General features: G+C 41.0%; 1 protein-coding gene across 6 annotated transcripts in view; it reads left to right on the top strand.

Moving 5' to 3' along the window:
- The window catches only part of NAB1 (NGFI-A binding protein 1), a 55,063-nt gene that overhangs the window by 10,949 nt on the left and 16,354 nt on the right, over positions 1 to 27,760 (top strand). For 2 of the 6 annotated variants that reach the window (XM_045575778.1, XM_036422119.2), the window contains exons 2-6: positions 6,989 to 7,122; positions 10,437 to 10,488; positions 17,871 to 17,960; positions 19,752 to 19,914; positions 22,654 to 22,770. In XM_045575778.1, the coding sequence (XP_045431734.1) occupies positions 6,989 to 7,122; positions 10,437 to 10,488; positions 17,871 to 17,960; positions 19,752 to 19,914; positions 22,654 to 22,770 (556 nt within the window). Of the gene's footprint in view, positions 1 to 6,988; positions 7,123 to 10,436; positions 10,489 to 17,870; positions 17,961 to 19,751; positions 19,915 to 22,653; positions 22,771 to 24,147; positions 26,666 to 27,760 lie in introns of those variants that run through there. The other 4 variants (XM_036422116.2, XM_036422117.2, XM_036422120.2 and 1 more) reach the window with 4 other exon arrangements.

The raw sequence follows: 27,760 nt of genomic DNA, 5'->3' as shown, positions 1-27,760 counted from the left end.
GATTGGGGCCTAAACCGGCAATCAGACATCCCCTGAGGGGTCCCAGATTGGAGAGAGTGCAGGCTGGGCTGAGGGGAACCCCCCTCCATGCACAAATTTTATGCACCAGGCCTCTAGTCCTATATAATAAAACTCTAATATGCAAATCACCGAACAGCAGAACAACTGGTTGCTATGATGGCGCACTGACAACCAGGGGGGCTGATGCTCAATGCAGAAGCTGCCCCCTAGTGGTCAGTGTGCTCCCACAGGGGGAGTGCCCCTCAGGCAGAAGCTGTGCTCATGGCTTGTGAGTGCAGTGGCAGCGGTAGCGCTAAGGAACAGTGAGCAGAGTGGTAAGGAACAGTGAGCAGGCGGGTGGTAAGGAGCGAGGGGTCCCGGCCTGCAAGAGGGATCCCAGACTTCGAGACGGTGCAGGCCGGGCTGAGGGACCCTCCTCTCCGGTCCCCAGTGTACGGATTTAGTGTACTGGGCCTCTAGTATAAGATATAAAAATAATATAATAATAAATGAAAATTTTCCCACTTAAAAAAAAATTGCTCTCATTGGCTGATTTTTGTATATTAATCATGTTTGCAGCAACTGTACTATCTAATCTTTTTTAAAATAAAAGACTTTATTTTTTAAAGTTTATCTTTATTGTTGAAAGTATTATAGATGTCTCCCTTTTTCCCCTGATTGACCTCTGTCCCCACCCCTACTGCTTCCCAGGTTTTCACCACAGTATTGTCTATGTCCATGATTTTTGCATATCCTATATAATAAAGAGATAATATGCAAATTGACCATTACATAAGAGATAATATGCAAATTGTGGCTACCCCCATGTGGCCACAACATGGCTGGCAGAGGAGGGCAGTTGTGGACAATCAGGACAGCAGGGGAGGGCAGTTGGGGGTGATTGGGCCAGCAGGGGAGTGGTTAGTCATTGACCAGGCTGGCAGGGGAGTGGTTAGGAGGTGATCAGGCTGGCAGGCAGGTGAGTGGTTGGGAGTCAGCAGTCCTGGATTGTGAGAGGATGTCTGACTGCTGGTTTAGGCCTGATTCCCATGACATCCCCCGAGGGGTCTCATATTGGAGAGGTGCAGACTGGGCTGAGGGACACCCTCCTGCCTCCCCTCCCCCCCGCCCAGTGCACCAATTTTGGGCCTCTCATATGAATATAAGTTCTTTGGTGAATCTCTTCCACCCACTCCCCTCTCTGCCTTCCCTCTGAGATTCTTCCGACTGTTCCATGCTTCCACAATAAGTCTCTGGGTCTATTTTATTCATTAGATTCCAAATGTGATGCTTATCTTTCTTTGGCTGGCTTATTTCGCTTAGTATAATACTCTCCAGATTTAGATATGAGTGTATATTGGAGCTTAAGATCAGAGAATTGATTAACAAAAGTACTTAGTCACAGTGAACCTGTGATTTGATCTATTTTGGGCGTATCCTTTCGCAGATGTTATGCCTTATTGTTGCCATACAATAACTGACTCTCGAGAACTTGTAAGTAGAGCTAGAAAGTACACTTAGTTTATAATTTGGAAATACTTGGACACTTTCACTCCCTGTGAGCCAATAAAAGAGTCTATTAAAAGGCTATATGGTTGTCAGTATTAGAAAACAAAGAGCATAACTTGTTGGCAATTCTATAAGGATATTTTATGCTTTAACCCAGCTTTCATATATCGGGTCTAGTAATAATTAATGTCGTTTTTAAACATTCGTTTAAAATCTTGCTTGGCGTTGACTTGTATTGACATAACCTTCAAACACGTGGTATCTACAGAACGTGTGAAGTGCAATTAACAAGTTTTGCTTGAAAAAGTTTGTGTTTGGTTTGGTTTTTGTTGCAAAACTAGGGCTAAGAAGATGGTGGATGAAGAGCATATTCGGCACTGCATGCTTTACGAGTTCCAATTAGGAAGAAAAGCAAGTGAGGCTGCAAAAAACATCTGTAGTGCTCTTGGTCAAGATGCAGTTAGCGCCAGAAAATGCCAGTGTTGGTTTGAGAAATTTCGCGAGGGAAATTTTTCGTTAGATGACAAGAGTGGTCGAGGCCGTGTGTCCAATTTTGATCAAGAAGCTCTTCAAGCTCTTTTGGTGCAAAATCCTCAAATTACCCAACAAGAGCTTGCGACAACTTTAAATTGTTCACAAAAAACAATTTCCAATCAATTGCGTGCACTTGGCAAAGTCCAAAAGTTTGGAAAATGGGTTCCTCATGAGTTGACCGACAACAACCGTAATCAGAGTCACAATTTGCAGTTCGCTCCTCTCTCGTCAAAACCTTTGCCGTTTTTAGAGCAAATTGTTACCGGAGATGAAAAATGGGTGCTGTATGTTAATTTGAAAAGGCGGCCTGAATGGTTGGACAAAAATGAGGCTCCGCAGCCCACGCCAAAACCTGACTTGCATGCGAAAAAAGTGATGTTGTGTGTTTGGTGGAATTTTAAAGGAATTCTTCATTATGAACTTTTACCATCTAACCAAACCATTACAAGTGCAGTGTATAGTGCCCAATTGGAAAGGTTAGCCCAAGCTTTAAGAGAAAAAGAACCCGCGCTGATTAATCGGAAGGGCGTAATTCTTCACCACGATAACGCACGACCGCATACTGCAAGAATCACTGCTGAAAAACTGCGCCAGTTGGAATGGGAAGTTCTCCCTCAACCTGCATATTCTCCTGATATTGCTCCTTCCGATTACCATTTGTTTCGTTCTTTGCAAAACTTTCTTCTTGGAAAAAAATTTAATAATGAAGAATGCCTCAAAAATGCATTGACCGAATTTTTTGCATCAAAATCACAAGAATTTTACAACAGAGGGATTAAAATGCTTCCTGAGTGTTGGGCACAAGTAGTAGAAAACAATGGCAACTATATTGTTGATTAAATTTTGTTGTATTGTTTAAATAAATTCGATTTTAAAAAAGTATTAGAAAACGACATTAATTATTACTACACCTAATAGTTTTTAAAACAGCAGATGAAACACAAAGTTTCGATAAAAGACTTGTATTTTTTATCAGAGCAGAAGTATGTTAAAGAGATGATTTTAATAAACCAAATCGACCTCACATTTTTAAAAAAGAACCCACTATAACCTTTTTTAAAATATCCAAAACGAATAATTTCACAGTTGGCTTTGCTAAGGGGCTGTTTGCTTCTTTAGATAAAGAGGTATAGATGGTATGTAAGTAATAAAACTGTGGTGGTTTTCCCAAAATAAGGGGGCACTTAAAATGAATGCTAGTAGGCTGAGATGTGGGGTGAGGGCTTTGGAAACTTACACCACTAGTTACTTGCAACTCTAGTATATGAATCTGATCCAATATTGTAGTTCAGGATAGACGTTTATACATAAATCAGAATTTTTTCCCAAAGTAGTAACCATTCAAAAACTTGGTGGAAGTTATGAAATCCTGAGGGAATTAAAAGAAAGTACTATTAAGTGTGCCTTTTAGATAGTACAATAAATACCAGTAGTAGTTGTTTTTTAAATCCAGTCTTATATTCTTTGTCTTTTAACTAGAACATTTGGTTCATTTACATTTATTATAGTGACTAATATTTGAATTTATTTCCATTGAATTGTTTTGTATCTCTTCCCCTTCCCAACTCTTCAAAGCAGATTGGCCATCTGGAATAAGTTTATTTTAGCCTAAAGTGCATCATGTAGAATTCCTTTAATGAAGGTCTGCTGATGGCAAACTCCGTCCTTCCCTATCCACTAGAAATTATTTTTATTTTGCCCTGATTATTATTATTATTATTATTTTAATCCTCACCCCATGACATGCTTATTGACTCTTTAGAGTGAGAGGAGGAGGGGGTGGGTAGAAGCTTTGGTGTCAAAGAGCAACATAGATTGATTGCTTTTCCAAATCCTCAACCTAAGTGTATGTCCCGAGTGGGAATTGATCCTCCAGCCTCTCCGTGAAGGGAGGACGCCCCAACTGAACCACACTGGCCAGGGCTGCCCTGATTCTTAATTGACATTTATCCTGGGTATTCTATATTGTCAGTTATTTTCCCTTAGTAATTGAAGATACCATTTCCTTGACTTTTGGTTTTCTTTTTTGTGTTTAGAAGTTTAATGGTTATCTGACTACTGTCTGTTTTTGAAATCTTCTGTTTGCCTCTGCCCCAATTTCTTCTCTCCTTCTGATTTCTCCATTTTCCTGTTTGTTTTACTATAGTACCCTTTAGTCATATTTTCAACTTTTGTTTCTTTAAACGAAGTATTTAAGGGTCTGATCCTGTTATCTGTTGTTTCTCCTGGTTTTTGCTTTTGATGCTTTGGTGGTTTTTTTTGTGTGTGTGTGTGTATTTGTGTGTGTGTGTGTGTGTGTGTGTGTGTGTGTGTGTGTGGTGTGTGTATGTGTTTGGATCTTTTATGATTTCTGTCGATGAACTCATTTTTCTTGGAAGTGTGGGAATATTTTGAGGCCTGGGAGGAAAATGGATTCTTCTAGAGGTTATTTGCTTTTGACTTTACCAGGCATCTGTACTCTGTACACTGCAACCCTGGGACCCTGTGGGGGAAAAAATCACAGCCTCCGTAGTGTGAATTAAGGCTGAAATATGAGGGCTGATTTGAGGTCAGGAAGCCTCGAGGGAGATCACTGTTCTCTCCCTCTCTGTAACAAGGTTCAAGACGGGTAATTTCCCCTGCCCTGTCCCTGGGGGTGCAGGTGCGTTCCAAGCCAGCCTTCATTGGGTGTACAGTGCTTAGTGATTTCAGCTTTATGGAGGAGAGGGCTGAACTCCTCACCTTGGATGGGTCCTGAGTGTACCCTCCACACTCACTTTTCCTCTCACCACTCTTCCCTCCGCTCTCACCAGCCCCACAAGGCTGTGAAAGTTGAAGCTCAAGTTCATCTGGTTTAGTAACTGTCCCTAATGTACTCCTTTGAGATACTGTCTTCATTTTGACCTGAATCGTCCTTACTGTCTTACCGGTCCACCAGTGTATTTAAGATCATGTTCCTCCCCTTTGTCTTATCCAGAAATTTTAGTTATCCGGGAGAGGGGCCAGGCATGGTACCCAGCTCCCTGTGTGCCGGAGAGCCTCCCTGTCACCCAGCACTCATCCAGCTTTTTATGCTGACGACACTGAACCCAAGTCACAATCATTTGATTGTTAAAGGTTATAATTTTAACTCCCAGCAAAGAGAGTTTTTAAGTCTGGTTATGATAGAAAGCTAAGTTTAAGAAAATTTTTACATGAAGTTATGAATGGAATTTTGGTATTTTTATCCACGGAAAGAGGAAGCGGAGGAGTAAGTAAAACAATTAGGGAGAATATCTTACTTCATACTTTAACAAAATTAGAAACTTAGAATTTTAAAAAATTAGCATTGTGATCCAGTCTGCGACTACTGTTTGGGGGTACGTATTTGTATCATTTTGTTAAAATAGAATCGTTGTTGATTTAATTATTAGTGCCTGGGAGCATGTAATCTATAAAACATGAACAGAAAATACATTTTTGATGGGGAAGTTTGATGATCATCTTCTTACTACAACTTGGACTGAGCTACAGTTATTTCTCTAGCCTCATTTTTTTTTTTTTTTTTTTACCAGAAAACTCCCTGAGGGCCTAGAAAGTTCAGTCTACCTTTTTGGTTTATTAGAGCCAGAATCCAATAACAAAGAATGTTATGTTTGTTTTTCTTAGTTCCTGGTAGGATAATGGAAGGAATGCTAGAACATTGTTTTCGGTTTATATTGAAAAGTTATTTTCTTGCCAGAACCGGTTTGGCTCAGTGGATAGAGCTTCGGCCTGCAGACTGAAAGGTTCCGGGTTTGATTCTGGTCAAGGGCATGTACCTTGGCTGTGGGTACATCTCCAGTAGGAGGTGTGCAAGAGGCAGCTGATCGATGATTCTCTCTCATTGATGTTTCTAACTCTCTATCCCTCTCTCTTCCTCTCTGTAAAAAGTCAATAAAATATATATTTTTTTAAAAAGAAAAAGAAAAAAGAAGAGTTATTTTCTTTGGTTGTGTGTACTCATTTACCTCCTGGTGACGCCCTAACCTCTGAGGTGGCACTATACCCTGCTGGGCCCTGGGGAAACTGAGGCTCTGAGTTTTCACATGACCAAACCCCCATGGCTGGCGAGTGACCGAGCAGAACTTACCTCAGACCTGTCTGCCTGCAAATCCTATTCTCTCTTTGCCCCAGTCATGCCTTGAATAAGTATATTTCTTGCTTTTAAAATAAGTCTAATGTTAACCTTTGGCAATTCCCTACATCTATTTAAATTGACAAGTTATGTGAAAACAATTTTTCTAGCTTATAAAACAATTACAGGGTTTAAGTTTTGGATAACATTTGCTATTTTAAATTTTACTACAGGGTTTTTGGTCAACTAGTAACTCTGTATTGGCAATGTTTAACTCTTAGGTGGAAGAATAGAATTAGGTGACTGTCAGCAACTCTAAGACCTTGCTTTTCCACCATAGTCTTAATTTGTGATAACTATTCTAAGTGATTTGGTAGCTATTTAACTAAAATCATTTAAGTTTTATTCCTTGAGGAATTTTGATGTCAGTTCACATTGAGAAAAAATCTCCTAGACCATGCACATGCACTTTTAGTTACGGGAATATTGTCACTTTATCACACAGTCATATCCCTTGGTTTTTCATAAGAAAAATGAGCTGCAGGACATCTTATACTTTTTATTTTGCTTTAGCTTATTTCCCATAAACTCTCACATCTGACCAAAAATAAATAAAGCACGTATACAAGTAAACCTACGGCAACTATTGACTACTTTGAGTTCTGAGAGATGATCGATGCTTGATTTTCTTTGGAAATTAGGCATTAGGTCTAATTGGGAATAAAGACCTTGATTTTTTTTTTAAATAAATTCTGATTTCATTATATAATGATATGACATGCTTATAGTCTATTCTTAAGTTAAATGTTTTATATGTCGATAAACTGAAATAGAAATGTTTCTAATTTTGAACACTGTGTTGATATGCAGCTCACTGTTAACGAAGCAGCTGCTCAGCTGTGTGTGAAGGATAATGCCCTCCTGACGAGAAGGGATGAACTTTTCGCACTGGCGAGGCAGATTTCTCGAGAAGTCACCTATAAATACACTTACAGAACCACCAAGTAAGTCTAACTCACTGCAGCACTTTTGCATTGCTTTAGAGAAGTAGAGCCTGAATACCAACCCATTGATAGTACATAAATGAGCATTTCTGAAACAGTGTGATGATAGTTCTATAGAATTAAGTAGTAAAGTGACTTTTCACAACATTGCCAGCCAGGCTGGCGTGGCTCAGTGGTTGAGTGTCAGCCTTCAAACCAGAAGATCATGGTTGGATTCCTGGCCAGGGCACATGCCTGGATCGCAGGCTCGATCCCCAGTGTGGGGCTGCAGGAGGCAGCCGATCAATGATTTTCTCTCATCATTGTTGTTTTTATCTCTCTCCCGCTCTCTCTTCCCCTCTGAAATCAATAAAAACATTAAAACAAAACAAAACAAAACAAAAAACATTGCCAGTGTTTTTTATTTTATTTTGTTTAATTCTGTTTTATCTTTCTTTAAAAACAGTAGTTCCCTGGCATTGTTCTGCTGGGTTTAAAAGCAAGAAACCCAGACATTTTCTCATGCATATGCTTGGGTTGTGAGTGTGATGATGGGGTTTAGTCAGTCAGCATTTATAGACGGATCTGTACACCACTCACTATATGAAATTGAGCTCAGAGGAAGAAGCAGATTAGTTCCTCTTGCAAGATGTTTGAAATTAGATGAATAAGTAAAAAGAATCCATTGACCAGGATTTAAGGGAAATTGGAAAATGCTTTTATTACTAGCAAGTGGTATATGGAACATGTGTTTGGAAAAAAAAACAACAACCCACTAATGTTACAAAACAGTGGTGGTTCTCAAATGTAATGTAAGCACTCCTCACCTGAGCTCTAAGCACTGGGTGCCGTACCCCTCGACTTTGCCCCCTTCGTTCCCCGTGGGCTCTGGTTCCCAGGGCCCATCTTTGGTGCATGCGCCTGCTGCTGCGCACCTGCAGATGGCCACCCACGGGACAGTGACAGAGCCTGTGCTGGAAAGCCACCTCCTCGGTCTCTGGGGATGCAGCCTTGGAATTCACACGACACGCCTCCGAGTCTGAATACCCCCTCACAGCCATTGTGGTCATTCCTAACTCAGAGCGCTTCCCGTCCCTGGAGCTCACACATTTACAGGGACAACTGAAATCATGCAGACTAAATGAACAGGGAAAGAATACAGCGATATTATAGGGTTACTTACAAGATTTTTTTTTTTTTTTTTGGAGTTGGCTCATCAAGAGCTGACTTAGTGATTTTTTAAAATTTCCTTACTGTATTATACAAAATTTTCCTTCTGATTGATTTAAACAATTTTCTTTAATCAAAGTAATATGTGTCCATGATTTAAGAAGTCATAAAGTGCACAAGGTTTACAATGAAACTCAGCAGTTCTCCTGCTAACCCCTTTCTCGCTTTCCCCTTCTTAATATGTATGGCTACTAGAGGCAACTACTTCAACAGTTTTTAGCTGTTGTTTTTTTTTTTTTTTTTTTTTTTTTTGGTTTTGTAGTATTTGTATTTCTTTTTTAAGTTAAATATAGTTCAAAATACATAACACTTCTACATAATTTAGAAGACAAAATTATGTAAATAGGTAATACAAAAAAGTTGCACTCCCATTCCTGTCTCATTTTACCTTGTTTTCCTCCTCCATGTAGATAGCTTTTTAAATGTTTTTTTTATAACCTTGCAGTTTTTGTTTACGTACATGCAAAAAACTATATAGTTTCTTGTTTTTCACTATATTACACAATAGGTAGCACGTGTCTACATTATTCTGTATTTTGCTCTTATTTTATTTTATTTTTATTGATTTTTCACAGAGAGGAATAGAGAGTTAGAAACATCGATGAGAGAGAATCATCGATCAGCTGCCTCTTGCACACATCCTACTGGAGATGTGCCCGCAACCAAGGTACATGCCCTTGACTGGAATCGAACCCGGGACCTTTCAGTCAGCAGGCCGACGCTCTATTCACTGAGCCAAACTGGTTTCGGCTGTATTTTGCTCTTATTTTAACACTAGAGGCCCGTGGGGTCCCTCTGCTTGGCCTGCGGGATCGGGCTGAAACTGGCTCTCTGACTTCCTTTGAGGGGTCCCGGATTTCGAAAGGGCACAGGCCAGGCCGAGGTGCACAATCGGGGTGGCTAGGGAGGGACAGCAGGAAGGATGGCAGGAGGGTGTGTCTGGCCCATCTTGCTCAGTCTAAATCTGCTGGACCCCAGCAGCAAGCTAATCTACTGGTCAGAACGTCTGCCCCCTGGTGGTCAGTGCACATCATAGTGAATGGTTGAGTGGCCTTAATATATCATTAGCATATTACGCTTTGATTGGTTGAACGGATGACCGGACACTCAGCATATTAGGCTTTTATTATATAGGATGTCTTGGAGGTCTTTCTCTATACATATTAGTACATTTACATCTTCCTCATTATTTTTTACATTGATGTATCATGATTCATTTAGCCAGTCCCCTGTTGATGGATACTTGAGTTGTTTCTAGTCTTTTTCATTATAAATAATACCTCAGTAAATAGCATTATTCATATCTTATTTTATTTATTCTGCAGTTTACGTTTTTTGACATTTTAACATCTTTTATATCAGGAGTGGGCCTTTTTTCTGCCCAGGGCCATTCGGTTGTTTAAAACATCATTTGCGGGCCATACAAAATTATCAACTTAAAAATTAGCCTGCTAATTTTGGTCATACATTTAATTAACTCACCCCAATGCCTTGGCAGGGCCAGGCCAAATGATTTGTTGTGCCTCATATGGCCCGAGGGCCAGATGTTCCCCACCCCCGTTTTACCTGGAAGCGTACCAGAATTGATGGCTTGCCGTAGTTTAAGTGGCAGTAGTAGTGGCATGTCTGTGGAGGGCCTCTGAGGGTTAGGTCCCAGCAGAGGGGTCTCTAGGTCAAGGGAAGTGCATTGTTGTGTCGGGAGGTAGATAAAAAGCATTTTAATCTCATGTAGCTTCAAGTATTCATCTTAAATGGCCACTGTTGTCCTTTTGTCTTTTTTGTTTGTTTCTACTGATCCATAAAGGGATATTATGGAATACAATCCTCAATTTTTTTCTCCTTGTTCATTATGGGATAATCATTATAATATATACTCATTGAGTACTTTCTGTGTGGGGAAATCTAATTGGTGGTCTTTAAAAATGTATAATATAATTGCATCTGCATATTTCAATATTAATTTAGAAATGAAAAACCTAGTTTTCCTCATTTCAGTATTCGTTATGCATGTCTTATTTTTGGTGTCAGGTTGGAAGTTTATAGATTAAGATGTCTCTAGAATAAAATTTCTTCTCAAGTTTTTCTCGCTCCCCCATTCCTCTCAGGTCAAAATGTGGAGAACGAGATGAATTATCCCCGAAGAGAATTAAAGTGGAGGTATGATAATATTCTTTTATTTTCTTATGTTAATAATGTTTGCTTTAGTAATTTAAAGTAAAAAAAAAAAAAAAAAAAAAAAAGGATGGTCCCATAAACTAGTGAAAAATATGAAATATAGTATCTTAAAAGCAATATATAATTTTTTATTTTGACATATCTATGGTCATTAACTAGGATCCTAAGGAAGTTCTTAGAAGGAAACAACAATGATAAGATTGATGTCCAGTTGGTTTATCAAAGGTTGATTTGTAAATAGGTGTTTTTTACAGGTTTTAAATTCTACAGGTTAAGCTATTTCTTTTTTAATTTTATTTACAGCGTAAGTCACCTTATTAAATATTTTTAAAGGAGTTAAGATTTCATTTCTTTACTATAGAGGGAGATGACAAGTTAGTAGGTGTAAATTATAGAGACTTTACTGTAATTAAAGCCTCTTTTAGGGGACATGTTTGATTTCAGACCCGCCAGTGGGAAGGTGGGAGGTAAGCAAGAAAAATGTGCTTCTCTTCGGGCTCTCAGAACTCTCAGATGGTCTCAGAACTCTGTTCCTTAATTTGGGTCGAATGCAGTAGTTCCCCCCTGCCCAGCCATGGTTTCACTTTCCATGGTTTCAGTTACCTGTGGTCTCAGTTTCCCACCGCCAGCTGCAGTCCAGAAATATTAAGTGGGAAATCCCAGAAATAACCATTCACAAGTGTTAAATCCTGCACCATTCTGAGGATGGGTGAGATGTCACTCTTTCCCGCCCGAGAGGAGAGACTCCCTTTGTCCAGAGCACCCAGGCTGTGTATCCTCCTGCCCATTAGTCACTGGCCCACATCTCGGTGCTTCTGTGCAAGGAGTCCGTATTGGACTTAATAATGAAAGCTGAAGGCAAGGGTAGTGAGGTTGGCCGTTCAGATAAGCCAAAGAGAAGCAGTTAAAAAAAGGCTTTCCTTACGTGAAAAGGTGAAAATTCTCAACTTCATAGGAAAGAAAAAAAATCCTATGCTGATGTTGCTAAGATCTACAGTCAGAACAAATTGTTTTACCTGTGAAATTGTGGGTAGGAAAAAGAAATGTGTGTTAATTTTGCTGTTGTACCTTAAGCGGCAAACATTATGGCCACAGTGCGAGATAAGTGCTTAGATAAGACGGAAAAGGCATTAAACTCGTGGGTGGAAGACATGAGCAGAAAACGAGTTTCTATTGATGGCAGTGTCACACCAGAAAGCACTGAGCCAACACGAAGACTTCAGTAAGGGTCTCCTGAAATGACACACACCAGCCGTTTCCTGCAAGTAAGGGATGGTCATCAGATTGCGGGCTAGGGTTAGGCTGAAAAATAGACAAATTACTGGAAAGGAGGGAGGAGAGGTGGCCACATTCACATAACCGTTACTACAGGATATTGTTATACTTGTCCTTCTTTATTAGTAGTTCATCTCTTACTGTGCCTGATTTACAAACTTGATAAAGGAATGTATGTGTAGGAAATGTATGTGTAGGAAAACACAGCATATAAGATTCGGTGCTATCTGCTCTCAGCCACCCGCTGGGGGTCTTGGGATGTGTTCCCTGTGAAGAAGGTGGGGCTGCTGTCCTTTCTTAGGTCAGCCAGTGGCAGAGGAGTATTTTGAAGCCCAATGGCACCCTTCTTGTTTTCTTGGGTAGGAGATAGGGTTCGGTGCTCGGAGCCACCCGTTATTGAATTTCAAGTTAAAGCAAATAAGCTGTGTTTGACCACCCTAAATATCTACCATCAAGTTATCCTTACTGAGCATCTGTTTGTATTGGAACAGTCCTTCGTTTATACCAAAGCCACAGTCACCCGTTAAAAACATAAATTCTGCCGAAACCGGTTTGGCTCAGTGGTAGAGCATCGGTCTGTGGACTGAACGGTCCCAGGTTCGATTCCGGTCAGGGGCATGTTGGTTGCGGGCACATCCCCGGTAGGGGGTGTGCAAGAGGCAGCTGGTTGATGTTCCTCTCTCATCGACGTTTCTGGCTCTCTATCTCTCTCCCTTCCTCTCTGTAAAAAATCAATAAAATATATTTTAAATAAATAAATAAATAAATTAATTAATTAATTAAAAAAATGTTTTAAAAAAATAAATCCTTTTGTGCGTACATCTCTCCAATGGCTGTCTACTATACCCTGAATAAAATCTACATGTTTCCCTTAGACATCTAAAACCCTACGTGATCTGACTCTGGCTGGCTTCCCTGACCTCATCTGCTACCACAGCTCTTTTTGTGTCCCAGCTACATGGACCAATTCTCTGTACCTGGAACATGCCAGATTCACGTGTGCCTCCGCATCAGCTATCTCTGCCTAGATCTCAAGATAGGCACTTGGTTCCTCTGACTCCACTGCCTCCCTTTCTAAAAGGAACACCCTAACCCCAAAATCACATAGGCTCGTTCTTGTGGTTTGTTTAATTTGTTTTCCTACCTCTTCCCAATATCTGGAACTAGTATATATCATATTTGTTTTAAATTTATTATCAGTCTGCACCATTAAATGTGAATAGAGCTTTTATTTGTCTATCCAGTATATCTTAGTACTGAATGTAGAACAGTGATTTACACTTGATAGGCACTTCATAAAATCTGCTAGATGAAGTAGCTATGGATAAGCCTCTTTGACTTCTAAAGTCACCAATGATAAGAGCACAACATCCATCTGCTGCCTCAGTGAGGAGAGCCTGCCATCAGGCCTGCGCCCGGGCAGGAACCCATTGACAGCCTTTTGGTGCCCGGGACGTGCTCAACCAGCTGAGCCACACCTGCCAGAGCTGAGCTTCCTTTTAGTAGTTTGGAGTATGGATATAGCAGTAGATGTGGCCCTTCTATCCCTTTAAAAGCATTCCACTAGAGATGATAGAATTAGAGTTCTGTATGGTTGGTTGATTGATTTACTGCAGTTCACAAAGCTCTTTGAATAGTTTTGAATTTAGAATTAAGACAGTCCAGGCAGCATGGCTCAGTGGTTGAGCATCGACCTATGAACCAGGAGGTTATGGTTCGATTCCTATCAGGACACATGCCTGGGTTGTGGACTACATCCCCAGTGTGGGGCATGCAGGAGGCAGCTGATCAATGATTCTCTCTCATCATTGATTTCTCTATCTTTTCTCCCTCTTTGAAATCAATAAAAATATATTTTAGAATTAAGATAATCAGTGTTTCCTTTACTGTGAATAATAATCCTAACCCTTTCTAAATAAAACATGTGACTAATCAGTCTCAAGCTTCTTTAAATGCTCTTACAGACACTAAACTCTTGATTTTTGTTTCCCAGAAATAAATAAGGACTTCAGCTTTGAATTTAGGACAGTAGTTTACTTTTTTGTTGTTGTTGTTTTTTTATTATTAAATATATTTTTTATTGATTTCAGAGAGGGAAAGGAGAGAAAACATCGATGATGAGAGAGAATCATTGATTGGCTGCCTCCTGCATCTCCCAACTGGGGATCAAGCCCCCAACTTGGGCATGTGCCCTTGGCCAGAACAAACCCTTCAGTCTGCATGTGTCACAACGCTCTATCCAATGAGCCAAACTGGCGAGGGCTGTATGTTTTTAATTTTTTTTCTACTTAGTTTTTTAAAAGCACTCACGTATTGTAGGATATCAATAACTTTCATTGCACATGTGTGTTGTATATATGTGTGCTACTTACATGCACATATAGTGTAACTAGAGGCCTGGTGCATAAATTTGTGCAGCAGTGGGGGCCTTTGGACTGGCCTGTGAGATTGGGCCGAAATTGGCTCTTTGATATCCCCCAAAGGGTCCCAGATTGAGAGAGAGGGTACAGGCCAGGTCAAGAGACTCCATCGATGCATGATCAGGGCCAGGGAGGGATGCGGAAGGTTGGCTGGCTGAGGAAGGACTGCAGGGGGGCTCCAGGGTGTGTCTGGCCCATCTCACTCAGTTCTGATTAGCTGGAACCCAGCGGCAAGCTAACCTACCGGTTGGAGCATCTGCTCCTGATAGTCAGTGCAAGTCATAGTGACTGGTCGACTGTTTTCCCCCTGGTGGTCAGTGAATGTCATAGCAAGCAGTTGAGTAGCCTTAGCATATCATTAGCATATTATGCTTTGATTGGTTGAACGAAGGACTGGACACAGCATATTAGGCTTTTATTATATAGGATTCTTTTCAAAATATACAGTGTTGGCATAAGTCATTGCCTACATTTTTCTGTGTACTCTAAGTCAAATTAGAAGTGCCAGAACTGTTCATTTGGTTTGGGAAGCTGAGGCTGAGTTGGTAGTATGGGCTTTATAGGATCACTACTACTCCCCTAAGACTTTTCCATGTATTAGTGCTTTGTTTGTATCTCCCTTTTGTGTGGCTGCTGAGGAGGGGGGAATTTCTGGCATGAGAAGAGATTAGGGAAAGTTCTATTGAGGCGATATCATTTGAGCTGGGTTTAGAAAGAAGGGTAGGATTTCAGAGGGTAGAAATGTGGGTTGGAAGTGGAGGGGCATTACAGAGCTAGACTAACATGGGCAAAGTCAGAGAGGTAAGAAAATACTGTGAGTGCTTAGAGAACATTGAAACCAGTTTGTCCAGAATATATGGCTGACACAAAGGACTTGGTAAGTAAAACTAGATTTTAGAATTCTTTAACAAACTTGTTCATCTTATTTCATTTGAATATTTCTTTTGGGATTCTTAGCTTCCTGGTTTTCTATTTAACAGTATAAATTGTTGATCCTTGACAATGACAAATAAACATACATGTAAATAAAAAATTAGCTTGATTTGTTCTGTTGTACCTCTGACAGGAAGGAGTTGAGACAGCTTGACAGCTAGAAAAGGAGATGAAAAACCAAGAGGCACAGGCCCTGCCACTTTGTCTCCACCTCTTTTTTGTGAAACATTCGTTAAAAGTGGACTCAGTTGCTAACCTTTTTCATAAAGAACACATTGCATCCCATGAACAAACCCTGTCATTGCCTCCAGTGTTACAGGCGATATCTTAGGAAGAGGGAAGAACATGTAAGAGCTGGTCTCGGGACCGGCGTGGTAGCTGACTACATGGGCTGTTACTGTTCAGACCTCATCTGTGAGGTCTCTTGTTCCACCGAAATTGCTGGAGACCAGGCAGAGAGATGGGAGGGGACCGCATTCTTGATCCTGTGTGGGCTGGGAGTGCAGAGCCATCAGAGATAAGTGGATGAAAGAAATGAAGTTTGTTAATCGAGGCCAGAAAGTCAGAGACTTGGGGCTTAAAGAAGAAAGACTCAGAGGAAACATCTGCCAGCAGCTCCCGTGGGTAGGTGGGTGGGTGGGTGGGGAGCCGAGGGAGAGGAAGAGGATCAGAACCCACCTACGCTGTTACTAAGCTTGTTGAAGAGGAAGCTGGTCTAATTTGATGTTGATTCTTCCCCTCTGGATCAGAAAACAGAAGCCTTACAATCTGCTGTTCATATAGAAAGTGTGAGTAGAAAAAAGGAAAATGCACGTGTGAGGCTGAGAACATCTGCTGGAGCGAGTCAGAGGCGGCTCGGCAGTGACTTGAAGGCAGCTTGCTAGTGCTCAGTGGGGAGGTGGAGGGGTGGGGGTGAGAGTAGTGAGGTCACACGCAGTGTCCCACCCTGCATCTCCTGTCTTCTGTGCTCAGACGCAGAGGGAGTGCTGTGGTTAAGGCAGCAGCCAAGAATAGGACATGAAGGTAAAGGGCTCCAACATGGTACTCTGGTTCCCTGGGGAAAGGCTTGAGAGACATAACGGAAGACCTGCCCCACACAGGATTCCAAGAGCCCAGCTTCTTGGGCCTGGCCTCCCTTTCCTTTCTGAGTCATTCCTGTTGGGTCCCCGGGACTGCCTAGTATGAGTGACGGTGGCTCCTCCACCCTGTAGTTTCCCACCACAGTGAACTGCCTGCCTGCCAGAGGCTGTGGGAGACCACAAGAAGGCTGAACTGCTGGGCTCAGGTGTTCCTCGTCTTTATTTTCAAGAGGAAACAAAGGTTCAGGAAGTTAAGGCACTCATTCTGGGTCACAGAGCTACTACCCTGTTTTCCCGAAAATAAGACAGTGTCTTATATTAATTTTTTCTCCCAAAGTTGTGCTAGGTCTTATTTTCAGGGGATGTCTTATCTTTCCATGCGCTAGGTCTTATTTTCGGGGAAACAGGTAAGTGGTGGACCTGGAACATGGACCCAGGTCCTTCTAATTCCAAAGCGCCATTGCCTGGCGGTGAAGGCACAGGAGAAATCACACTCGACCTGGAAGAATCCTTCAGAACTCAGATGGAGACTATTGGGTAGCACCTTAAAGAAAACTTTCTTTGGATCTTTACCATGTTACATTTAACAAAATAAATTCTTGATGGGTTGGAGAGTTAAACACACACACACACACACACACACACAATAAAGGCTTAGAAAAACTAGAGGGTAGATTTGACTATCAAATCTCTAAAGCAGAATGCTTTTCTAAACTTTATAGCATTAGAAGAAATCACAAAATAAAATAATTATTTGCAACTACAGTATATAAAATTTAAATTTTTGCACATCAAAACAAAAATATAAGTTGGCAAAAACTGTGAAAGCAACACCACCTCGTGCTGGCCAGAACTGTCATATATTCTTACTCGAGGCCCAAGGCATGGAATTCGTGCAACAGTAGGCCTTCCTTCCCCTGGCTGCCAGCACCGACTTCCTTCTGGACCCTGGACCTGGGCTTTCCTCTGGCCGCTGGCAGGCACCCGGACTAGGGCTTCCCCCTGCCCACCCGCTGCAGCCCGCCGGCCCATGGTGGCTCGTCTCAGCCTTCACAGCCCTGGCTTTGTCCAGGAGGTCGTCCAGAAGGATGTCCGGAAGGTTGTTCGGCTGTCCAGTCTAATTAGCATATTATGCTTTTGTTATTATAGATTATTACAGATGATATGGCAATCAGTGAAAGGCCCCTGTAGAAAGTATGTGGAAAACATAAAAATGTTCATCTCTGCAGTAATTCCACTTGTGGGAATCTCTGAGCTATGTGAAATGCTATTTCCATGGGAAGGTTTTTGCAGTGTTTTTCAAACCAAAAATAAGGAAAATAATCTAAATGTCCAATATGGGGATAGTGGTTAAGCAAGCAGATTGCTAGATGAAATGTTATATGAAGAGTTAGATAACCATTATCATCATTGGTCATGAATTCTGCCTTCCAATGTAAAATGATGTGGATGTACAAATCTTTTTTTCCATGTACGCTTTTTTTGGGGTTACAAAAAGAATTTAGGTAGTTCTACCACACAAGACTGAGACGAAACATTGTACATTGAAATCTTACTTAAGATGGTTGTCTTTGCTTTATTTTCTGAGCTTTAGATCATATGTTTGTTTATTATTTACAAATCCTAAGTAAGAAAGGACTCTTTCTTTGATCTACAGGATGGGTTTCCGGATTTCCAGGACTCCGCACAAACCCTCTTCCAGCAGGCCAACGCTAAGAGCCAGGAGCTCGCTGCTCTCGGTTCCCAGGTAACATAAGTTAACACTCATAAGAAGAGCTGTAGGTTGGAAAGCAAACGGCTGCGTCAACCGGCTCCAGTTTTAAGCATCCAAGGACTGAATTAATTTCTGGTTCTTAAAATGTCATCCAATCACAGCTGTGTCAACAAGATAGCAATAACAACTTAGTTTGCTTTGGGTTATGAGCAGAATCTTTTTGAGCAGAATCCGATACAGTGATACTTATTTATTCTTCGTAGTTTTATAGGAAGTAAAATAGGTTTTCTACCTAAGAAAACCCAAAAGAAGTAATTTGATACCAGTAAAACAGCCATGCTTGACTATGTGTGAGATAAAATAGTACTAGTTTTCAATAAAATATTGATAGTCGACTTTGTAGCTTTTGTTAAGTTATTTCAATTAATGGGTAATAAAAGTTGTTAAATTAATATGCAGCTTCAGGTACTTTTGCTATTGTTTCATTATGTACACGGACGTTAACATTTTAAAACGTCATTTCTGCAGACAGCACCTTTTGGAAAGTACTGTGAGTTTTATTCCTGCTGATCTTCTCCCCAATGACTGCTTCTGGTCAGATTTAGTGGTGCCAAGTTTTGTTTTTCACGTTAAGAGCATGAAAAATACATTTCCCACTCAGAATTCTTTTGAAGTTTTATTAGTTAATTAGTAACAAGTTCAAATGAATTGAAGTTATGATTTCCTTTGTTCTGATTTATGAGCATTCAGAAAAATAGGAAAAACTTGTATCCTATTCTATGAATTAATATATTTCACCTATTGATTTTTACCATTGTGAATCAGGATTGTTTGTAAATTATTTTATACAGCAGTTTCCTTATATTACTCTTTTATATAGCATAGTAATGATTCATGTCTATAATTTTTAGCATTTTTTTTATTGATTTCATATAGGAAGGAGAGAGGGCAGGGAGAGAGAGACACACACACCAATGATGAGAGAGAATCATTGATCAGCTGCCTCCTGCAGGCCCCCTACTGGGGATCAAGCCCAAAACCTGGGCATGTGCCCTGACTGGGAATTGAACCATGACCTCCTAGTTCATGGGTTGGTGCTTATCCACTGAGCAACACTCGCCTGGCTTAAGTCTATATTTTGACTATTACTCTTTAGCAAGATATCATCAATACACTGTTCTGAATATCACATTTATGTAATTTAGAGCAGTACAAAGAGAAGGAACTTATAAAACACACACTGAGATAAACTTTTATTTTAGCCAACTAATTGCGAGTTTGAAAACATGTATTTTATGATTGGTTGGAAAACACTGCCATTTCATTCCATGACGAAGGTGAAGGTCCTCGTTGGCACTGATGCTTTTCTGCAGAATCCTCATTGTAAATTTTAGGGGAAGCATCTTCTTTTTCTAGACAGCCGTTTTACACTTTCTCCCCCAAAATACTGTCATCGTTCCAGAGTCTGTGTAGCGCCAAATCCTAAAATAAAAATGCCAAGATTCCACCCATTAGAAGCAGCTTCTAGCAGCCGCTGCCTCTGCACTGAGCTTCCTTTCTCAAAAGCCCTTCCAGAGGACTCGGCACTTGGGAAAACAGAGCTGAGGTTATTTTGCTTTTGAGCTGAACTGGAATTCTCTCTGTTGGATTGAGCAAGAAGGTTTTCTTCGTTTGCATACTTATGGAACATGTATGCCACATGAAGTGTGAACTAATTTTAATGAATTCTAAATATATCTGCGGGAGTCTGAAATTGGCATCTTCAGACCATTAAAAAAATCTAGAATGTTTTGGTTACTGATTTTATTTTTGCTTTCTTACTAGCAGCCTGAGAAGGGAGTGACGAAGCAGATGGAGTTCCTGTGCACACAGGCCGGCTACGAGCGGCTGCAGCAGGCCGAGAGACGGCTGTCCGCGGGGCTGTACCGGCAGAGCTCAGAGGAGCACAGTCCCAACGGCCTGGCCTCTGACAGCTCCGACGGACAAGGTGCTTGCTTAGCCCGGCCACACCTTCAGACCCTGCTATTGGTGCACTTCAAAGAGAGACAAAACCTTGCTGGTTTTTAAATCTTGATATTTTTAAGAGATCATCTTATAGATTCTCTACCAAAATTAATTTACAAATTGCCCCTTTTTTCAAAAAGGGAAGGAATTCACTCTGCAAATCTAATTTTTAAAGTTGTGTGGGTTTTTTCTTTTTTTTTTTTAACCTTATCATCCCTAAATAACAGCTGCACATAGAGTTGATCTGTATTTTGTGAAGGGTGGTGTGAATGGGAGATGTGAATAGTGCAGTATCCTGGGTACCCACAGGGGGATTGGCTTCAGGTCCCCCTGAAGACACCAGTCTGGATGCTCAAGTCCCTTAGATAAAACAGCGCAGTATTTACATATAACCTACGTGCACCCTCCCTCCCGTCTACTTTTAATCATCTCTAGGTTACTGATAATACCTAATATGATGGAAATGCTATGTAAATAGTTGTCACACGCTAATGTTTAGGGAATGATGACAAGATGAAAAGGCTTCATGTGTGCAGTACAGATGCATCCATGTAAGTCGAACTACATATTGCATGTCAGCAACAGCGTCACCTTTCCCCTCCAAATATTTGTGACCTGCTGTGGGTCCGCAGATGCGGAACCCCTGGGTGCAGAGGACTGATTGCGTTGACCATTGTTCTCAAAGAAGTGGATTCCATGGGGGGTCTCTATCACTTTTTAAAGATGACAACTTCCTGTTTCTTATGGCTGAAGAGCAGATTTATTTGTCTGTGGAATGTGAGACGTTGGGTTCCTAAGAGAATGTGGTGAATGCTTCCTAAAGGGGACAGAGCCCCGAGCGCTGAGGAAACGGGATGAGAATGGAGAGTCTAGAAGACGTCCTGCCACTCTCCGCTCCACACTGTCCCGCAGGCCCGCTGGGAGCCGTGTGGGGTGTGCCCTCTGGGAAGTGTCCTCTTCAATGTTTAGGCCTAGGAATCTACGGTTTATGAGTATAGTTACCATTTTTAAAACTACTTCACTCTTTTCTCATTGGCACATGAAGAAAATCTCAGGTCACTGTCACCCACTCATTAAACGTGTGTTAGTGTCTCCCCTGTGCCAGGTAGGCTCCTAGGCACTGAGCGGCAGCGGGGAGCAAGGAAGGCCTGCTGCTCGGAGATCGCACTAGTGGAGGGAGATCACGGGACGAAAGTGCGGGTCTAGGACCCCTACTTTCAAATGGTGGTAGTGCGTGAGCAGAAACAGTAATTTTCTAGGGCCTTATTTTTTTTTAAATCCTCACCCGAGGATATTTTTCCATTGATTTTCAGAGAGAGTGGAAAAGAGAGGGAAAGACAGAGAGAAATATCTACATGAGAGAAACACATCGATTGGTTGCCTCCCGCATGAGCCCCAACCAGGGTCAGGGCCAGGGAGGAGCCTGCAACAGAGGTACATGCCCTTGACTGGAATCGAACCTGGGACCTTTTGGTTTGCAGGCAAGTGCTCTCTACTGAGTCAAACTGGCTAGGGCTAGGACCTTCTTTTTTATATGTTACTGTTATACTTTTCTAGAGAGTGGTTACTATTGTCAAGAAGATAAGATTTCCTTCTGAGTGGGAAAGCCATGTGAAGCACCATCTAACTGTTGAATAAAATATTACCGTGTCAGCAGGTCACAATGGTGAGGAGAATGCTCTTCCCCTTTTAAATGTTACAGAAACTTTCTAGTTGAGGTCTTGTTTAACCTCTCCAGTCATCCTTGACAGTGAAGACTTCAGAGTTAAGAAGCAAAAGCATTCATGAAAGATTTTGATGACTAATTTGTCACACCAGGATAATTCAGTGGGGGTGGCAGTTTGCTAAGTGTGATAGATTTAGGTTTATGATTAGAAGCCTGGTGCGCTAAATTTGTGCACTGGAGTGGATCCCCTCAGCCTGGCATGTGCTCTCTCGCAGTCTGGGATCCTGAGACATGTCCAACTGCTGGCTTATGCCCGCTGGCAGACATCCCCCAAGGGGTCCTTAGCACTGCCGCAGAGGCAGGAAAGGCTCCTACCGCTGCCACTGCGCTTGCCAGCCATGAGCCTGGCTTCTGGCTAAGCGTGGGAGTGCACTGACCACCAGGGGGCAGTTCCTGCATTGAGCATCTGCCCCCCTGATGGTAAGTGCGTGTCATAGCAACCGGCCATTCCGCTGTTCAGTCAATTTGCATATTAAGGTTTTATTATATAGGATATGTTTGTTATATAAGGTATTTTCACCATGTCTGTGATAATTCTATTTTTTCACAGATGTGCAATAGGTTTTCCTGTTATTGTTCTTAATTATAAACAGTTGGCTAGAGCCATCTCTGTCTCTGTAGTATTTATTATGTAGTTCACGATAGGCCATGGCAGAATGGTCACACTAGTAAGAAAATGCCTGAGAGAGGGGATGTATTACAGTATATACCAGAGGTGAGCGCTTACTCAGAATCTCAGTCTTTTGTTTAGTTTGTGATTGGTTCTTAAAAATGTCTGGCAGAATTGTAAACTTGGGACTAGTAAGAATTACCATTTTCCTCCTCTATTCTTTCACAGACTATATCTACCGTTACTGGATTCTTCTGTGCCTGCCTGTGGACTTTTCCTTACTCCTTTCTGAAGGAGTGTTGAGGCAGTTTGTGGAAGTTATTTTTAAGAAAAACCATGGTGTGTTTTTAATATTACTCATGCTGCTTTCTTTTTCTTTCCATTAGGAGAAAGACCCTTGAATCTCCGAATACCTAACCTACAGAACAGACAGCCCCATCATTTTGTGGTGGACGGGGAGCTGAGTAGACTTTACCCCAGTGAGGCCAAGTCCCACTCGTCAGGTGAGAACAGGATATGATTAGAGAGAAATACTGAATACGGCATCTTTAAGTTCTGTTCTTCATCTCCCACTGGAGAGCCCTAACAATGTGACTAGTCAGTTTTTCTTCCCTTGAAAGTAAGAGATGGCCATGATAATGGCCATTCTTCTTGAGACCATGGTCTTCCAAAGAGTGGACAGGGAACAGCTCAGGAAGGTTGAGATTTTTAAAAAATATATATTTTATTGATTTTTACAGAGAGGAAGGGAGAAGGATAGAGAGTTAGAAACATTGATGAGAAAGAAACATCGATCAGCTGCCTCCTGCACACTCCCTACTGGGGGTGTGCCCGCAACCAAGGTACATGCCCAAGTGAAGTGAGTTGGGCAGAGTTATATTGCTAGAGATGATACCATGCAAAGGAATCATTCAGTCTCTGAGCTAAAGTAACATTAGGAGTCACTTGAAGTCAGGTGCTTCATCTATAAAACAAATTCTTTCACCTCATAGAATGGTTATGAGGACAGACAAGACAGTTACATGAACTGCCTGGCTGATAGGAATTCGACAAATGATAGCTACTATTTTTATTACTCTCTTTGCTGAATTTAAAAATCCACTTCTTTGTATAGGGAGGATAAATTCATAAATGGAACCACCTAATTTCAGATAAACTATGAGTATTGGTTACCTTTCCAGATGTGAGTGTGTGTGTGTGTGTGTGTGTGTGTGTGTATACATAGCCCCCAGTATTAATACTTTGTATAACTGTTACATTTTATTGTCATTCTGTAGTGTTTGTGTGAGATTCAAATAACTGCACACACATAACTCTAAGGCATTATTCCTTATGAATGCGTTTTCATTCTTTTATTCCTGTTTCTCCCACTTAAATGTTTCATGGCTAGAGAAACTTTTAAAAATAGTTTCATGTTTAAACACAAAAGATGTTTTTCTGTTTCATTTTTTTTTCATTGACAGTAAATATTTTGGCTATTAACTTAGTTGTGTATGAGTGACTGGTTTTATTTTATATATTTTACTTACCACATTGGACCAAGCATTAAACAAAAGCCAGTATGTTTTGTATGATAAATGCGTTACGTGCACTTGCTGACATCGCCCAATAGAGGTATTATCCCCAGTTTGTAGATGAAGACACTAAGGCTTAGAGAGAGGGTTGACTGCCCTGAGATGGCAGAGATGGAATTTAAATATAGAGTCCAAGCTCTTCACAGCTCCCTGTAAACATTAAAGTTTTATGTGGAATCGCAGCATTATGAATCATTAATACTGTTTGCTGTGGACTTTGGGGCTTGTTTTGCACGTTTGTTTGAGTTTGTTTTGTGATCCACTGATTTAAAGTCTCTTACACTTGGTGTTTCCCTCTTTATGCAGAGAGCCTGGGGATTTTAAAAGACTACCCTCACTCCGCTTTTACTTTAGAGAAGAAAGTCATCAAAACAGAGCCTGAAGATTCAAGATAGCTGTGATTTCCCCACTGTTCTCTGGAAGCGGCATCAGTTTTAAGGATAATGCTCCATCGTAGAAATAAGCCTTAATAACCAATGTTGCCTCATTCAGCTCAAACAGATTTCATAGCCAAAGCGTAAGGACTGACACAGTGTTCTGGAAGCCAGGAAGACAAAGCAACAGCCACAACAGAGAAAATAGAGAGAATGTTGTAATAGAAATATTGATCCATTCACATTCCTGTGTAATTCATTTTATGTGGAAAGGCTTACAAAGTAATATTGTAAGCATTTATTTAAGAATGTACAATGTATTTGTGTAATTTATAGAAGTAAAATGTAGATGTTGAGACCTGTTCGGTCCGGTAGATATGGATACAGTTTATTTTACTTGAAATTTCATTGTCTACTTTAAGCGTACTTAGCGTAAATTTTATATGTCAGAGTTTAGAATCTTTGCAGTCATAAAGAAAGTTTAAGTAATGTAGTTATTGGCAGGGTAGCAGTGACTTTGGAAAAATGGAATTTAGCAAGCACCTGGTTTAAACCAAGGGAAATATTGTGGATTTAATATTTGATGAAACTGATTTTGTTTAGTAGGAACTGTCATTTTGAGTAGTAAAGTGTCATTTTTTGCTGGCTTACTCAGGCACGTGTACACACATAATCAGTACTGGAGTAAAGTTAAAAAGACGAGAAGCACAGAAGGCCATCTTTCTTAGCCTTGTTGCCAGATTGCATTGTATGATCCCTACTTGAGCTGTAGCAGACATAGGAAGCTGTTACTGGGACAGAGACCTTGAAACAAGCTGACGATGGGTACAAGCCTCTATTTAAACATTACTGTTTCTGAGCATGTGAAATAGATTAAGACATAGTAAGTTAGCCCTAAATGTGACCCGGATAGTGACTGTTAACAAAGGATGTAACATAATAAAGGAAGTACTGTCTTATGTCCAGAAGCTCTTCTCGACACTCTGCAGTTGGGGAAACTAGACTCTCCCGGGGAGGTCTCCCCATCCAGCCCCTCCCAGGAGGGCAGAGTCACTACATCCACGTGTGCAGGCATGTTTCTGTAGCGGTTTAGTTGACTAATTATTTATTTTATAATTTCATTTTTGTACAACTTTCAGATTTGAGAATGCAGGTTTTTTTCTTTAAAATTCATTTTCACTTAAAAGTCTTTTAATTCCCCCTATTTAATTAATGGGCTGTGTGCCTATACGTGGTGGCGGGGGAGAGATGTGCTTCCATGTTTATAATGTACTTGCACACTTACGAGAATTTCACATTGGAGCTTATACTAAGAAAACAAATACTGTTAGAAATTAACATTTTTTCTGTTGGTTTAGGAGGAGAAGGTATTAGACAGCTTTACCTGCTTCCTCCAGATTCATGTAAACCCCGATATTGCTAAGAAGAGCAGATTGACTTGGAATAGGCGTGGTTTTTGTTTCAGTTCTGCTCTAGGTCATAACTGCATAAAAATATTAAGGCATAATCGGTTATACTACAACTCCTCAGCCCAATGCTAGATGAAATGTCTGTGCTGGAGTTGCGTTCACTGTCACATGTACAGCTGCTTTTTCACTTTGGTTTGTAGACTGGCTTTCCACAGAAACACCAGTGAACAGCGCCTGTCCTATCCGAAACTGCCCCTCCCGTGTGTTCATTGAACCAGAGCATTTCCCCCCTGAAGAGTTTCTCATGGACCTGGCAGCTCGTTGCTAGCTGGAGGCTGAGGGCTGTGCTTGTCTTGTTCACTGTGTGTAGAAATAGTACGAGTACGATTTAAATAGGTTATTCCGTTTTTAATATTAGCCATAGAACTGGTTAGTATCTCAGTAGTTTCATGAAACGTTTCCTGTATTCTAATCTATTTGGAGAAATTGTGTAGGTTTTTTTTTTTTAAATTGTGTCTTACAGTTGAAGTTTGTACATTTTAATAAGCAACAATTTTTAAAGATGCTGTAATCTTCCAACTAATATTTATCTTTCATGGCCAAACAAACTGCATCTTTAAGTCCATAAGTAAGTTTCCTTAAGTATTAGACGTTTCTGGTCTTTCAAGCTTAGTGATAAGAGGGAAGCACAAGAAAAATTTCAGTAGAATACAGTTTTTATTGCGTAAACACTAATATATTAAATTTGCTATACATTGAAGCAAATAATATATATTTTTATTTGAATTGTATATATGAATTGGATGTTATAACAGTTTGGCGTTTGTTTTTTTTTTCCATTGTGTTAGAGGTATTTTCACTGAACAAGGTCAATTGGTTACCTCGGTATTACAGCCAATGGCCCCTCCCCCAAGGGGCCATTTCTCCCTCCGTTGCGTTGTACTTTATTATGTGAAGTCTGCGTGTCTGTGACTCTCAGCTGTTGTTGAGGCAGGGTGAGTGCCCCCACTTCCCGTGGCAATAAAGGTCTTGTGCCTCACACATGCATGTTTCTAGAACTTTCTGCACAGCACTGTCCCCAGCAGGTGTATTGGCTCTTCTGCCTCCCTCTCTGGGTACTTGGTCTGGGCTTGGGACATAGGGGTCAGGGGCAGTGTCTCAGTCAAGACTAAAGGTCATTCTCCACTGCCTGTCACGGCCAGAAAGTAATGTGGCCAATAGGTGCTCAGTCAACTCTGGGCTGTCAGGGAGAATTCGGTTTGTTCCCACAAGAAGTTTATAAAGGCATTAAAAAAACAAACTATACTGTTTTTAACCAACTAAGTATTTAATAAGCGAGAGGAACACTAGGATTTAACACTGTTGAAAGAGTTACTGTGGCTTGGCTTTAGTATTACAAGCTACTTCTATGAAATTGAGCTAACCTGTGCTGGGAAATTAGCAAAAGCTTTGCACCGAAGATTTAATTGATGCTCTTCATAGATTAAAGAAGAGCTGCAGTGTGTCAAACACTGTGCTAGGTGCTGTGGTGAGGGTGGGGCCATCAAAGAAACATAAGACATGATGTTTGCCCTCTGACAACTCTACCTGGTAGGATTGTAACCAGTACCACTCAGATGAAACTACCGATGTTTGTGTGCCCTGAGCTTGGGATGGATAGGAGCTGACACATCAGTGCATTCGATGTGTCTGGGCACTTTGCAGGTGAAAGAAAGCACAGTTAGTGAGTGAGACTTGGAAAAGAGGGATCAGGATGGAAATAGTTAACACAAGGCTGTAGGGTACGATTTAAAGCCATAGTGGTTGTGCATTTCACTTGGAGGCCACTTAAGAGAAAATCATTGCTGTTTTATTTTGAAGCTGAATGCCAGTTAGATCTTCATACCAGGATAGTAATTATTTTGATCGTCTCACTGAACCTGTCACAAGACAGGGGGGGAAAATGGGCTTTTTTCTGTCCTTAATTAGTGAAACCACTTGGGTAAAAGCTTAAGAATGCTAGCACCTAGCAGACATTTACAATTATAGTTGACTAGAGCCCAGTGCACAAATTCATGCACAGGTGGGGTCTGGCTGGCCTGCCCTGATCAGAGGCGATTGGGCCAGGGGGTGGGGCCACAGATGGTTGGCCGGCTG

This window comes from Pipistrellus kuhlii, unplaced genomic scaffold, assembly GCF_014108245.1.
Source record: "Pipistrellus kuhlii isolate mPipKuh1 unplaced genomic scaffold, mPipKuh1.p scaffold_m20_p_7, whole genome shotgun sequence".
NCBI lineage: Eukaryota > Metazoa > Chordata > Mammalia > Chiroptera > Vespertilionidae > Pipistrellus > Pipistrellus kuhlii.
This window is presented reverse-complemented; position numbering and strand designations above follow the sequence as displayed.